This window comes from Notechis scutatus, chromosome 8 (genome assembly GCF_049901735.1).
Source record: "Notechis scutatus isolate UNSWTSFEM ecotype Mainland chromosome 8, rNotScu1.2, whole genome shotgun sequence".
Classification (NCBI taxonomy): Eukaryota; Metazoa; Chordata; class Lepidosauria; order Squamata; family Elapidae; genus Notechis; species Notechis scutatus.
Window position 1 is genome coordinate 23,617,699 of NC_142016.1, and position 15,026 is coordinate 23,632,724.

The 15,026-nt window shown below is 44.8% G+C and overlaps 2 protein-coding genes across 3 annotated transcripts; one reads left to right on the forward strand and one right to left on the reverse strand.

Annotated features, from left to right (window-relative positions):
* Positions 1-3,511: 3,511 nt before the first annotated feature.
* Positions 3,512-8,401, forward strand: LOC113429516 (apolipoprotein C-II-like). Of its 2 annotated transcripts, none has more exons than XM_087971140.1 (5): positions 3,512-3,697; positions 4,365-4,419; positions 5,458-5,526; positions 7,166-7,322; positions 8,136-8,401. In XM_087971140.1, exons 3-5 carry the CDS (start codon positions 5,475-5,477, stop codon positions 8,218-8,220), a joined length of 294 nt encoding a protein of 97 aa, XP_087827266.1. In that variant the 5' UTR covers positions 3,512-3,697; positions 4,365-4,419; positions 5,458-5,474; the 3' UTR covers positions 8,221-8,401. The 2 variants fall into 2 exon arrangements, with proteins under 2 accessions (XP_087827266.1, XP_087827267.1); XM_087971141.1 differs by having other exon boundaries at positions 3,547-3,843.
* Positions 8,402-12,007: 3,606 nt separating this feature from the next.
* On the reverse strand, positions 12,008-14,513 carry LOC113426426 (C-X-C chemokine receptor type 3-2-like). Its single transcript, XM_087970373.1, has 2 exons — positions 14,377-14,513; positions 12,008-13,256 (listed from the first exon to the last, which is right to left on the reverse strand). Exons 1-2 carry the CDS (start codon positions 14,422-14,424, stop codon positions 12,231-12,233), a joined length of 1,074 nt encoding a protein of 357 aa, XP_087826499.1. The 5' UTR covers positions 14,425-14,513; the 3' UTR covers positions 12,008-12,230.
* Between the last annotated feature and the right edge of the window lie 513 nt (positions 14,514-15,026).

Consider the following 15,026-nt stretch of genomic DNA (forward strand, 5'->3'; position numbering starts at 1 on the left):
TCCTTGTCAGAAACCTAACCCTGGAATAATATAACCGTCATAAATATGAGCAAGTGCCTGAATTTTGATCACATAACCGTGGGGTTGCTGCAATGGTTATAAGTGTGAAAAATGGTCATAAGTCACTTTTTTTCAGTGGCTCATATTTATGATAGTTGCAGCGTCCGGGGGTCATGTGATTCCCCTTTGAACCGTGTTACTGACTTAAGAATTACAGTGATTCACTTAACAACTGGGGCAAGAGAGGTCATAAAACGGGTTAACATGCTCATTTAACAACTCTCTTGCTTGGCAATGGAAATGTTGCACTCAATGGTGGTTGTACGTCGAAAAGTATCTGTGTGCCCTTCCCCTGCCTCCAGAAAGCTGGCATTACAAAAATCCCATGTTAGACTAAATTGCCATCTGAAATCCTTAAATCTGGAGGAAAGGAATGTCGAACCACTTAAATGTGAATATCAGCTTTAAACAAATAACAGATAATCAGAGTTGGAAGGGACTTTGTAGGTCATCTAGTCCAACCCCCTGCCCAAGCAGGAAAACCTACACCATTTCTGCCCGATGGCAGTCCAGTCTCTTCTTGAAAGCCTCCAGTAATGAAGCTCCCACAACTTCCAAAGGCAAGTCATTCCATTGAACATAGAATAACAGAGTTGGGAGGGACCTTGTAGGTCATCTAGTCCAACCCCCCGCCCAAGCAGGAGACCCTACATCATTTCTGACAGATGGCAGTCCAGTCTCTTCTTGGAAGTCTCAAGTAATGAAGCTCCCACAACTTCTGAACGCAACTTCTGTTCCATTGGTTGATTGTTCTCACGGTCAGGAAATTTTCTCCTTATTTCCAGGTTGAATGTCTCCTTGGTCAGTTTCCATCCATTATTCCTTGTTAGGCCTTTGGGTGCCTTGGAAAATAGCTTGACCCCTTCCTCCTCTCTGTGGCAGCCCCTCCAATATTGGAAGACTGCTATCATGTCTTCCCTGGTCCTTCTCTTCACCAGACTAGCCAGGCCCAGTTCCTCATATGCCTTAGTCTCCAGTCCCTGAATTATCCTGCTTGCTTTTCTCTGCACTTTTTCTAGAGTCTCAACATCTTTTTTAATAGTGTGGTGAACAAAACTGGATGCAATACTCTAGGTGTGGTCTTACTAAGGCTTTATAGAGTGGTATTATTACTTCCCTTGTTCTTGATTGCATCCCTCTGTTAATGCAATTTAGGATTGCATTGCCTTTTGTACACTGCTGGCTCATATTTAGCTGGCTCATCGAGCAGAATGTGAGAAATTGGCAGAGACAAGAGGCTTGGAGCAAACACGAGTGTTACTAAAGTGAGCCAGAACTGAACATTAATATGTTGCTTATTATTGTCCAAATTTTGGTTGTAAGTCGAGGAGTACCTGAAATCTGGAACGAAAATATTTTGCCCTGCGCTTAAAATCTCAACCTTTCCAGGGGAATCTCGTATCCTACGCCTGACTCCAAGCATACTTTCTTTCCAGAAATGGAAGAACGTCTCTGGATTTCCGTAACCATTCAAACAAGGATTTTTGCTCCAGCTGGTCTTAGAAGACAATTTTTGAAGGCCTCCTTCAGATACAGTTGGTTGATCAGTGACCGGGAGCAAATATTGCTTAACATCTAAACAAATTGTCCTTGTCTCTCTCACTTCTGTCTACTCATCATGTTGGATCCTTGAGTAAATATTCCTTTGGACCCGTAGCTGTTCCAAAGCTCTGCTGTGAAAAGTTTTCATAGACTTTTTTTTATAGGTCCTTCTGAATGCAGAAGAGATCAGAAAAAAATGGAAATGGGAAAGAAATGATCTCTTTTAATACTTTTGCTATTAGAGATACTCCTCTGTCACAACTAGGACCAGAATTCCATCAATCATTGGGGTCATAAGTTGAGGATATTACAATACTGAATATTACGATAATTATGATCATTATTATTATTCTTTGCTATTACAAAGAGGACCGTTGCTTCCTGACTTCCATGTTTGCTGGATCTCTCCTGGATGCAGAAGGAACTTGTCTTTGAAAAGTCTCCAACAGCCTCAACTTTATGACCACAGCGTACAACCTCAACATCTGGCCACAAATTGGTAGTCCTCCACTTACGACCACAATTGGGAGCAGAATCCCTGTCTTCAATCAATGGGGTCATAAGTTGAGGCTCCACATCACCGGGCCCAACTTTTTTGACTATCTTTTTGTAGCACTGGTTAAGCAAATCTCGTGGTCGTAAGTCCAAATCCACTCTCTTGAATGGGGTGTGGGGGGTTGTTGCCATTAAACAACCAGTCGTAAATTGAGGACTACCTGTACTGTATGCAAGAGTGCTCCCAGAAGGGGAGGATGTCCAAAAAACCCAAGATGGGAGCTTCAATTACACATCAAATCCTGTCCTTTTTTTTTTTTTTTAACAGTTTCTAACTTTGGGGCCCTTGACTCTCTCTTTGAGTAGCAATCCTAATTAATTGAGTCTTATTATTTTAACTGCCCTTGTATTGGGTATTATTTTGAAATATGCTTCCCAGAGTCCATATAATAATTATAATATGCATGGGGCAGCCAGAACAAATGGGTAAATAACAAGAAATAAAATGTGTGACTTGACAGGACATAACCCATACAGATGACATGGAAGGTAGAACATTCTAGATCCTAATGGTTCAGGCTGGACTTGGACAATAGGATTGACACTTTTGAACGTGGCTGTTGGAGAAGACCGCTGAGAAGACCATGGACGGTCATGAAAACAAACTGATGGATCATCAAACAAGTCTACCCAGATTTCCTACTTGAGTCACAAACAACCAGGCTCAATTTTTTCTATTTTAGACACATTATGAGAAGACCAAGTTCTGATGCTGGGAGAGATGGAAGGAAAGAGAAGAAGAGAATGGCCACCAAGCAAGGTAGATGGACTCAGAAACAATGGGAGGACCATTGGACAGAACTAAAAGGCCAGGAGATATAGATAATCACAGAATAACACAGTTGGGAGGGTCCTTGGAGGTTTTCTAACCCAACCTCCTGCTCACACAGGAAACCTTACACCACTTCAGACAAATGGCTGTACAACCTTTTCTTCCAAAACTTCAGTGACGGAGCACCCACAAGTTGTTCCATTGATTAATTGTCCTAGCTTCTCCCTAACATTTCTCCTTTGTTGAAGGTTGGTTTTCTCTTCAATTAGTTTCCATCCATTGCTTCTTGTCCTGCCTCATCATTGGAGAATGCTCGCCTAGAAGGTAGAACGTAGAATATCTCCCTAGATCTTCTTGGATAAAGCTGTCTATCAAGAGAAGATCTATCCAGGTGGTCCCTAAGGGCCAACCACTTGATGGCGGGCCGGAAATCCAATCAAAGTGGCTCTTTCACTCCTGATTGGTGGCAGCTCTACAAATACCAGATATCGGAATTGATATCCTTCCAGATTCCTTCATCATGCTTCAAAGATCATTGCTGTTTTGTTTCCCCATGCCCTTACGGTCTGATTCTGTTTACTCAGACTTTGAACAGGAAAAGGAGAGGTATGCAGTTTGGGAGAAGGTGGGCAATCGTTTTGCTTGTTGTTGTTGGGGTTTTTTGTTTTTTTTCATTTTAGCAAGACTTCAGCCTCCTATAAATCTCCTGCTTTTCATACAAGCGCCAGCTGGATCCAACTCTTCCCCGCCGTAGCTGGATAAGAAAACGTGAGTGTGATGGAACCTCTAAACAGTTACCCCGGGACTGGGCAAGAGAGCCAGTGAAATTGGAATAGTTGGGTGTGGAAAGAAGAAGAAGAAGACTGTGATTTGGGGATTCTTAAGTCCTAATTTTGGTGGAACAGACAAACCAGGTGTGGTAGTAGAGGCAGCCCCAGGATTCAGCCAGCCTTTTTACGCCAACAGCCTAGGATCAAAGTTGGATGTTAGGAACAAGTCTCGCGTCTCAAACCACCTTAGCACTTTTAACAAATTAACAGAGCTGAAAGGACCTTGTAGGTCATCTGGTCCAACTTTGTAGAGACCTTGCTGGTTCTAAACAGGGGTGGATTTTTTTTCCTCCCCCCTCTAAAGATCAGAAAGCTCATTGCCCCATTCTTGTTGTTTTTGTAATTTTTGCCTGTTGGAAAACACCTTTACAAGGGCCAAAGGGAGAGAACCAGCTTTTCATCCTATAGAAGAGAATAATTTTTGCTTAATATTTGAATCGCAGAGTCCTTGGTGCTCTCTGAGCATTGTTGTTTAATCATCCTGTCTTTGCAAGCAATCAGGATTGGGGGCCGGGGGGTGCCTAAAGCATTTGGAGAGCCAAGAATGATGTATGTAAACTCGTTGAGTTCCAGGCCACCAGAGTGTCTCATCTATTTTATTTTAGGTCTTCAGAAACCTTCCAAGGAACAGAGAAGAAACTGCCCATCTGGCACCAACAGGTACAGCGGAGTCATTTCTAGAAAATAGCGGTTGCAATTTTTCGCATCGTGCACCTATGCCGTAAACAGACTCCTTCCGGATGGGAAAGGAGATACAAACAGGGAATCCTCCACTTATGACCATAATTGGGACCAAAATTTCTGTTGCTAAGCAAAGCGATTGCTAAATAAGTTAATCCGATTTTACAATCTTTGTTGCCATGGAATTAATAAAGGAGAGTAATTGTAGTTCGGGATTGACACAAGGGGGTTCTTGGTGCTGTCTGAGCTTGCTTGGTTTTTTTTGCAGATGTTTCATTACCTAGCTAGGTAATATCATCAGTGCTAGAAAGGAGGGGGTTTGTGGAAAGGAGGAGGAGGAGGAGGAGGAGGAGGAGGAAGAAGAAGAAGAAGAAGAAGAAGAAGAAGAAGAAGAAGAAGAAGAAGAAGAAGAAGAAGAAGAAGAAGAAGAAGAAGAAGAAGAGGAGGAGGAGGAGGAGGAGGAGGAGGAGGAGGAGGAGGAGGAGGAGGAGGAGGAGGAGGAGGAGGAGGAAGAAGAAGAAGAGGAAGAGGAAGAAGAAGAAAAGGTGGAGGAGGAGGAGGAGGAGGAGGAAGAGGAGGAGGAGGAAGAGGAGGAGGAGGAGGAGGAGGAAGAAGAAGAAGAAGAAGAAGAGGAGGAGGAGGAGGAGGAGGAGGAAGAGGAAGAGGAAGAAGAAAAGGAGGAGGAGGAAGATTGTAGGGTCTTCGGTGCTCTTTGAGTTTGGTGGTTTTCTTGCAGACGTTTCATAACCAAACTAGGTAACATCATCAGTGCTAGTCCTTTCTGTCTTTGCAAACCACTTTGGGGGACGCTGCTTGAAAGTTTAAGTATGTGGTTGGATCTCAGTCACTGGATTTCAATGGGTGTCTGGTGCCCCCTGAGATCGGTGGATTTTTTGATAGGCGTCGTTGATAAACCACCCATCAAACCGGGATCAGCCATGTCAAAGAAGGCATTTGACGTCAGAGCTTTCCCAATGTTTGTTTACCTTGGCCTATTTTTCTCGTCCCAAACCTTAGGATAAGCGGTTGCAGAAATGAGCCTGAAATTGTTGGTTGTTTCAACCCTGCTGCTCCTACTCTGTTCAGGTTAGTTTTCATCCAACCGCTTTTTCTTTCGTCTTACGTATTTTTATTTTATTTCTCTTGGCCGCACAGTCAGCCGGGGTGGGATTCTACAGATTCGGACCAGTTTGGGAAGAACTGGATGTTAAAGTTACAGCTAGTTCGCCAAACCGGTATTTCACCCAACTGGCTGGCCTTGCCCCTCCCTCCCCTCCCCTCCCCTCCCCTCCCTGGAGTATCTATGGGGCCCATTTTCGATGGAGGTTAAGTGCAGGCAGGATCCGTATGGAGGCTCTGGGAGGGCAAAAAATGGCCTTCCGTGGAACAACCGGAAGTGGCAAAACAGGCCTATCTCCAGCTTCCGGTAGGCCTCGAGAGGCTGAGGGAGGCTGTTTTCACCCTCCCGGAGGCCAAGGGGAGGCGTCTGGACCCTTGGGAGGGTGAAAACAGCCTCCTCCAGGCTCTGGAGGCCCACCAGAAGCCGGAAATAGGAAGTTCTGGTAGGCCCCACTCACCACGGCCCTGCCCACTGAACAACCGGGCAGCGGACTGGTGGCTGGAATCACCACTGACCATCAGCCAGATGTTCGGGCTGGATTTGGCATTTTTGCCCGCTGATTTGAGTCCTTCCCCGCGAGAGCCAGAGATTGTTGTTGGACGGTGTTACAAATCTCATCGCAGGATGGAAGCCGTTGCAAGCCAGGCTGCCTTTTTGCAATTGACTGACGGGGAAATTTGTCAATGCCAGTGGTGTTCCAAGGCTGCTCCATTTGTTTCGGGGTTGCAAGGCCCCTCTTACTATTTATTTCATGATTTGATTTGATTTTTTTCTTTACAGGTAGTCCTTGACTTACTATGGCTCGTTTAGTGACCGTTCTAAATTACAACGGCACTGAAAAATGTGACTTAGGACCGTTTTTTCACAGTTACGACTTTGTCAGCAGCCCCATGGTCACGTGATCAAAATTCAGACGCTTGGCAACTGACTTATATTTATGACGGTTGTAGCGTCTGGGGGGGGGTCACTTTTGCGACCTTCTGACAAGCAAACTCAATGGGGAGGCCAGATTCACTTAACAACTGGGTTACTAACGTATACATTGCAGTGATTCACTTAACAACTGTGGCAAGACAGCCATCTGTCAGAAATGGTGTAGGGCCTCTTACTTGGGCAGAGGGGAGTTGACTAGATGACCTACAAGGTCCCTTCCAACTCTTAATCTGTAAGTAAATAAGAAAAAATTGTAAAATGGGGCTAAATTCCCTTAACTAATGTCTCACAGAACATAAATGGTGGGCTCAATTGAGGTCGTAAGTCGAGGACTACCTGCATTTTTAATATTTTGTTTTATTATTTCATTTCATTAGTTCTTTTCATCATTTCATTTCATTTTATTATTTTATTTTATTTTTATATTGTGCTGTGTTATTTTATTTTATTATTTATTTTATTTTATTATTTTATTTATTATTTTATGTCATCGTTATCATTTTATATTATATATGATTTTATTATTTATTATTTTATTTTATTATTTGATCTCAAAGGTGGGAATCGCCACCAGGGGCTGGGTAGAAGAAACCCAAGCCAACGTCTCGTCAACCAAACTCAACGTGATTCACTGTTCGCCCACATTCTGTTCTCTCTGGCTTTTTTCCCCAGAGGTTCTCAGCTACAGCGTACAGAAGAGAGAGGCTGAGGAAAAAACCGTGCTGACCCAGATTCAGGATGCAGCCAAGGGGTACTTTGATTACGTCTCCGATGTGACTAACTCCTGGGTAGACAAAGTCAAATCCTTGGAAGTCAGCCAGAAAGTTTGGTAAGGAAATGACAGGGGTAGGGTTTTTCTTCCCCCAAGGAAATATTACATTCCTTTCTGATCAGTGGTAGATTATGTTTATTGTTGATGTTATTTATTTTAATTTTTTTTATCCTTCTTTTATTACATTATAAGTAACTTGAGGTGGCGAGCATACCTAATACTCTTCCCTATTATTACTTTTCCCACAACATCCCTGTGAGGTAGATTGGGCTGAGAGGGAATGACTAGCCCAAAGTCACCCAGCTGGGTTTCATGGCTAAGGCAGGACTAGAATTCACCCTCTCCAAGTGATTGGCCCAGTCACCCAGATGGCTTTTATGACTAAGGTGGGACTAGAACTCACCATCTCCTGGTGATTGGCCCAAAGTCACCTAGCCGGCTTTCATGCCCAAGGTGGGACTAGAACTCCCTGTCTCCTGGTGATTGGCCCAGAGTCACCCAGCTGGCTTTCCCCAAGACTGAATCAAAGCCAATTTTATCTTCTCCTAAATGGCTTACGTCTGCTTTTCACACAACCGTTGCAACCTCTCCATTTGGCCACTGGTGTGTATTTATGACGGTTGCAGCCTCTGAGGGTTGCGTGATCCTCTTTTGCGACCTGGTTTCCAACAAAGCGAAGTCAGTCCATTTCCTTAACAAACCGTGCCCCGCCCCCCAAAGGGGGAATCAACTCAACTAACTGCTGTCTTGCTTAGCCGCAGAAAACTCGGGTTCTGTTTTGGTTGTATGAGTCGAGGATTATCTGCCGTAAAAAGAAATCTTTGGGGCTGACGATTTGAAAGATGCCCTCTCTTCTTTCTTCCTTTCCAGGAACAGCTATAACAACTTCATATCAACTGTGGAAACCTATAAAAACATTATCACTGATCAAGTGGTATATTTCTGGCATGACTAAGGAGCCTGCTAGGCAGCCCTCCCTGTGCCGTGTCCCCCAAATCTTTGCGTGTGTGTGTGAGAGAGAGAGAGGCAGAGAATGTTCCCAGAGATTCCACGTCTGTGTTTCCGGGTTTTTTTCGTGGGAGAGCGATGCCCTTCTGCTTAGCATGTGAATAAAGTTTGTTTCTACTGAGGCCTCCGGACAGCTCTCTGATTCCAGCTTGGGGATGGATTTGTTTGTGGAAGTGCAAGGGATATATATATATATATACAATATATATAATAATCTATACAGATAAAAGTGAAATATGACTCACGCATCATCACAAAATCTCCAGAACCGTAAAGCCTACAAACTTGAAATTTGGCACTATGTTCCTCTTGGCTTCTAGGTGCTCACCAAGAAAGCATTTTTCAAAATGACCATCAGAGCATTAGTATTACATCAGTGGTGGGATTCATTTTTTTTTACTACCGGTTCTGTGGGTGTGGCTCGGTGGGTGTGGTGTGGCTTGGTGGGCATGGCAGGGGAAGGATACTGCAAAATCTCCATTCCCTCCCCACTCCTGGGTGAAGGTTACTGCCAAGTTCCATTCCTTCCCTACCCCACTAACCTGCTTTCCAGCTCTGTTCTCCTGTGCAGGGCAACCAAAGAAGACCCAGCCAATCAGCTGGGACTCAATGGGAGGCAGAGAATAGATGAGGGCAGAGCCAGTCAGAGGTGATATTTGCCAGATCTCTTAAACTACTCGAAATTTCCACTACCGGTTATCCAGAACTGGTCAGAACCATCTGAATACCACCTCTGTATTACGTATATTATTATTATTATTATTATTATTATTATTATTATTATTATTATTATTATTATTATTATTATTATTATTAACAACACACTCTGGTGCTAAGGAGTTCTACTCTCCCTCCCCACCGAACAGGAATCTGTTCCAAATGCAAAACACAAGCAGAGGAGAGGCGTTTCAATTCCAGTTTTAATTTCACAGCAGCAAGCAGCTTTAGCGCAGAACAGTTGAGCTAAGCCATGCCCAGGCTCCTTGCAGTTTTCTTCTTGCTCACACAGCAAATACTCTTTCAGTTTCAAAACAGTCCTCAACTCTCTCACACACTGACAAGATGCTATCCAGATGAATACTGATGGATGCTGGTAGGCATCCAAAAACTAAGCCTGACCACATAGTTTTGTATCGAAGCACAGGTATCAAGCTACTTTATTTATATTTTATATATACCCAATTCTTACCTAATTCCAGCAACTGGTCTTTATATGTTTTAGCCTCCAATCCCCTAATCATCTTTGTAGCCCTTTTCTACACACATTCACACATATGTATGTATGTATGTATGTACTGTATATTTACAGATTAACAGAGTTGTTGGAAGGGACCTTGTAGGTCATCTAGTCCAATATATATAATTGGATATCTCTAGTTTAATGAAAGGAAGGATGAGGGGCTGCCCCAAAGAAAAGGGGGTCAAGCTATTCTCAAAAGCATCTGAAGGCAGGACAAAAAACAATGGATTGAAACTAAACAAGGAGAGAAGCAACCTGGAACTAAGGAGAAAACTTCCTAACAGTGGGGACAATGAACCAGTGGAACAACTTGCCACCAGAAGTTGTGGATGCTCCATCACTGGAGATTTTTAAGAAGAGATTGGACAGCCACTTGTCTGAAATGGCAGAGGGTTTCCTGCTTGAGCAAGGGGGTTGGACTAGAAGACCTCCCAAGGTCCCTTCCAACTCTGTTATTCTGACGACCTACAATCCTTTTTATGAGACGACAGAGGCTTTGGCTTCTTTAGTAAGGTCCGAGTTTCCCTCTTTTGGAAGCTCAGAAAAGGAGACCATTCAGTGACCCCCCTCTCCCGAACCTTGCAATCTGACGTAACAGAAGGAGGGTGGGGGAATGTTTTTCTGAGCTGGAAATGCCAGGTGGAGTAATTCCTCTCAGCATGAAGCAAGGGACAAAATGGGTGATGTTTTGAAACCACCTTCTGTGTTGTTACACGTCAGATCCTTCTAGTTTTGGGGATTGAGCATTGGGATTTATTTTGATTCTCTCTCTCTCTCTCTCTCTCTCTCTCTCTCTCTCTCTCTCTCTCTCTCTCTCTCTCTCTCACTTCTGTGTTCCCCTTCCTTACTTCTTGATAGGATGCAAAAAGAAGGTAAATGAAAGCAGTTAGAACAGGGTTTCTCAACATTGGCTACTTTAAGACGGTGGACTTCAACTCCCAGAATTTCCCCACTGGGAATTGAAGTTCACTCCTCTTAAAATTACTGAGGTGGAGAAACTCTGTTTTATTTGATCAAATCAAGCGGTAGTTTCGCTGCTGCTATTCATTCAATGCTTTTTCTTCAAGCCTTACCAGCATCTTTCAGAATCAATTAATCTTTGAGACGATAGTCCTTTTTACGGTCAATATTCTTCCTCATCAAGGAAGATTTACATTCTTCTATGCTAGAATATCTGCCATGATCTTTTTCCAGATCTGTAAAGAATTAGGTTTGAATAATATTGGTTTTTTTTCCTTAAGTGAATCCCCAGCTACTGAATACATTTAATACTGATATTAAGCTCAGCTTAACATCACCAACTGCCGAGCAATAAAATGATAGCCAAGATTTCACTTCAGAATTTATTTACTCATTTATTTATATCCTATTTATATATTTATACCCAACGCACTTTCCTCTTCCTATTTTCCCCACAACAATAACCCTGTGAGGTGGGTTGTGGGTGAGAGACAGGGACTGGCTCAAAGCCACCCAACTGGCATTCATGCTTAAGGCGGGACTAGAACTCATCATTTCCTGGTGATTGGCTCAAAGTCACCCACCTGGCTTTTGTACCTAAGGCGGGACTAGAACTCACCATCTCCTGATGATTGACTCAAAACTACCCAACTGGCTTTCATATCTAAGGCGGGACAAGAACTCACTGTCTCCTGGTGACTGGCTGAAAGTCACCCACCTACCTTTCATAGATATCTAGGGCGAGACTAGAACTCACCATCTCCTGATGATTAGCTGAAAGTCACCCAGTTGGAGTTCAAGCAGAACTTGAACTCATAATCACCCGCTTTCTAGCCTGATTCCTTAAACCAAACTGTCTAATTTGATTCAGAGAGTTGTAGGACAAAAGGGAGGAAAAACATGCAAAATTCACCTTTAAAGGCCAGCCTTGGCCAAAACAAAACAACAACCCAGAACTCTGCAACTACACCAAGATGTAATTCTTGTAAATCTGAAGCAAGATGCAACAGAGGTTTTGTAATTATTATTTCCAAAGCTGTTGCACATCTAGAACTCTTCCACTCTGAGGGAAAGGTCCTTCTTTCAACAATCCGTTTTTTTTTTAATACAGATAGTCCTTGACTCACGAGCCCAAACTGGGTCCCAAATTCCTGTTGCTAAGTGAGACTGTTGTAAAGTGAATTTTGTCCCCATTTCACGACCTCCTTTGCCACGTTTGCGAAGTGAATCACTGCAGTTGTTAAGTTAGTGTAACAGGTAATTGTTCAGCGAATCTGGATTTGGCTTCTCAGAAGGTCGCAAAAGATAATCACATGATGCGGGATACGGTCATAAATACGAATCAGTGGCCAAGGGTTTAAATTTGGATCACGGGACCACGGGGATGCTGCAATGGTCATAACTGTGAAAAGTAGTCGTAAGCAGGGGTGGGCTGCTGTGGGGTTTCGCAGGGTCTGTTTCTGGCTTCCAGAGAGCCTCCGGAGCCCAGGGACGGTGAAAATGCCCCCCTCCCATGTGGTGCAGGAGGCCGACTAGGCCACGCCCACCATGGCCACGCCCACCCAGCAACCAAGCAGAGAACCCATTGCTAAAACTTTTGAAGCCCATCCCTGATCGTAAGTGCTGTTGTGAACTTTACAACCGTCGCAGAATGAACCGGTGTAAGTCAAGGACTACCTGTATGTGGTGGGCAATGGTAAGGAGAAGACTTCACGTATCTTTCCCGGTTTCGCGGGGCAGGGTGGACCCTGTGCCCCTCACATCATGACGGAATAATCCATGCCATGAATGGTGCTGAAGTCCGCCCCTTGGCTAAATTCCTCGCTGTCCAAACGGTGCCTGGTTCGGCGTCCCCTACAGAAGATTCTAGAAAATTCCCTTCGGAACCCCACCCCTCCCAAAGCGTAGACCAAGGGATTGAGGCAGCAGTGGGTGAGGGCTAAACACTTGGAGATCACCAGCCCCAAATCCAAGACCTTCTCCCATCCACAGTGCCTCTTCAAATGACCCAGACGCTGAGAGATGTCCACCAGTATCAAGCAATGAAACGGGGCCCAACAGATAATGAAAGTTATCCAGATGACCACCAGGAGATGGAGAGGCAAATGCACATGCAGAAGACCATTCCGGTGTAGCTTGGTGAGAATGCAAACGTAGCAGTAGATCATGGTTAGGACAGGCCCCCAAAAACCCAGAACAAAGAAGGACAGTTGTAGCCCCAGTTTCCAGGAGTTGGCATCCTGGACCTCCAAGTCCAGCTGGCAGACGAGAGTCGTGGCTTCCGAGACGTAGGTGACCGTCTGGAAATGGAAATCTACTGCGGCGAACGCGATGCCGATGGCCCAGAAAAAGGCCGACGTTAGGTAGACGTGAGGAAGCTTCGAGAAGAAGGTTGGAGCTGCGCCCTTGACCACCACGAAGTACCGTTCGATGCTGAGGTAGGTCAGGAGAAGGATGCTGGTGCAGACGTTCATGGTGGAGAGACCCCCGGTCACCTTGCAGAGGAATTCTCCAAAGGTCCAGCCATGAACGAACTGGGCAGCTTGTAAAGGGAAGGTTAAGACCAGCAGAAGATCGGCCACAGCCAACTGGAAGAGATAGTGGTCAGCAAAGTGCCAGGACCGGTGGCTTCGGCCCAAGATAGCCAGCACAGAGCTGTTGCCCACCAAGCCAAACACAAACACCAAGGAGAAGACCAGGGGGCCGAAATAGTGAGCGAAGGCCCTCACGTCGGTGGGAAGGCATGGCTGTGCGTTGGGGTTGAACGCGGGCAGTGTGCCAAGCTGGGAGGGAGGGAAGGAGAAAGAGGAGTGGGCTGGGAGAAATTCTCAGAACATCCCAGATATATACAACAGCCTTACTTACACACGGGCTGTTCACTAGTGCCTCCTTAGGAATGGTGTGTTGCTGCTGGTACTGTTTTTTTTCTGCTGGCTGGATTTTCTTTTTTCTTTCTTTCTTTCATTTTTTCTCTCTCTCTCTCTCTATTCCTTCCATCCTTCTTTTCTCCCTCCCTCCTTCCGTCCCTCTCTTTCCTTCCTTCCTCCCCTTCCTTCCTCTTCTTTTTCTTTCTTTCCTTCTTTCTTTCTTTTCTTTCTTTCTTACTCTTTCTCTCCTTTTTCTTTATTTTCCTTCCTCCCTTCTTTTTCTTGCTTTCTTGCTTTCTCCTTTTTCTTTCTTTTTCTTCCTTCCTTCCTTCCTTCTTTCCTTCCTTCCTTCCTTCCTTTTTCTTTCTTCCTCCTCCTCCTCCTCTCCTCCTCCCTCCTCCTCCTCCTCCTCCTCCTCCTCCTCCTCCTCCTCCTCCTCCTCATTCTCTCCCTGGAAATGCAACCTTTCTGAGCCCTTCCTTCCCAGCCTCAAGCGATGTACTGTGTAAACCCCATAGAATCCAAAGCACACACACTTTAAGGATTGTGCCCTGATTGTTATCTGCAGGAAGCAAAATGGGTGAGCATTGCTTGTGCAATCAAACAGGTAGGTCATTTGCACACAGAAAGAGGATTGGGCCAAGATATTTTGCTGACCAAAGCAGTGGATAAGACGGCTTCCTCACTGCTTTGTACCCATAGCACTCTTGGTCCGGCAGGTTGGGATACTCCTGTCTTGCACTTGAAGCAACATAGTAGTTGGTTCAAGAGTGCAGGAGAACCTGTTGGAGATGGTGGATCGTACAACCAACCCTCCAGGCCCTGCAAACTTCCCACACCCAAAGGTCCAATGGGCCAATCCAGATGGGTTGATCTTGCAAGTCTACTTTTCAAAAGCTGCAGGACAGTCTCCGCTATTCCACTGGCTACTCAACGACTAGGCTAGCTGGGGAATTCTGGGAGTTGAAGTCCACCCAGCTTAAAGTGACCAAGGTTGAGAAACACTAGACCAGAGGCAGATAGAAAGCTAACCTACCTCATAGTATTCCTCGTCCTCATAATCGGTGGATTGATTTAATTCCATGGTTGCATCCAAATGTTATCCTTGATTGTCCTTCTTTGAGGCTGTTCCCCAGGGTGGACTCAAGAATGTGAGGAAGTCACCAGATCTTCTGGTGGAGAAAGGAAACTCTCACGTTATGAAAGGTTTCCTGATGAGGAAGTTACAGAAGGCTGGTTGCTTGTTTTCTTCTCAGCCGCTTTGGTCAAGGAGCAGTTGGTGAATTGTGGCCCCCAAACCCATTTCAGAAATTCTCAATGTCCCCCAAGATCAGAAGTGGGCAATTATGGCCCCTTTACCAACTGTGGACTTCAACTCTCATAATTCACAGCCCCTTTATGTCCTGTGAACTTCAATTCCCAGAATTCGCAGCTCCTTTATGACCTGTGGACTTCAACTCCCAGAATTCTTGGCCCGCTGATGACCTGTGAACTTCAACTTCCAGAATTCACAGCCCCTTTACAACTTATGGACTTCAACTCCCAAAATTCTTGGCCCGCTGATGACCTGTGAACTTCAACTCCCAGAATTCACAGCTCCTTTATGACATATGGACTTCTACTCCCAGAATTCCTGGCCCCTTTATGACCTGTGGACTTCAACTCCCAGAATTCCTGAGCCAGAAA

Bases quoted from the DNA above. Each gene is read 5' to 3' on its own strand.
- LOC113426426 (XM_087970373.1), bottom strand. From the start codon at position 14,424: ATGGAATTAAATCAATCCACCGATTATGAGGACGAGGAATACTATGAG. The intron at 13,257-14,376 runs GTAGGTTAGCTT...CCTCCCTCCCAG, and splicing joins AGGACGAGGAATACTATGAG to CTTGGCACACTGCCCGCGTT.
- LOC113429516 (XM_087971140.1), top strand. From the start codon at position 5,475: ATGAGCCTGAAATTGTTGGTTGTTTCAACCCTGCTGCTCCTACTCTGT. The intron at 5,527-7,165 runs GTTAGTTTTCAT...TTTTTTCCCCAG, and splicing joins GCTGCTCCTACTCTGTTCAG to AGGTTCTCAGCTACAGCGTA. The intron at 7,323-8,135 runs GTAAGGAAATGA...CTTCCTTTCCAG, and splicing joins GAAGTCAGCCAGAAAGTTTG to GAACAGCTATAACAACTTCA.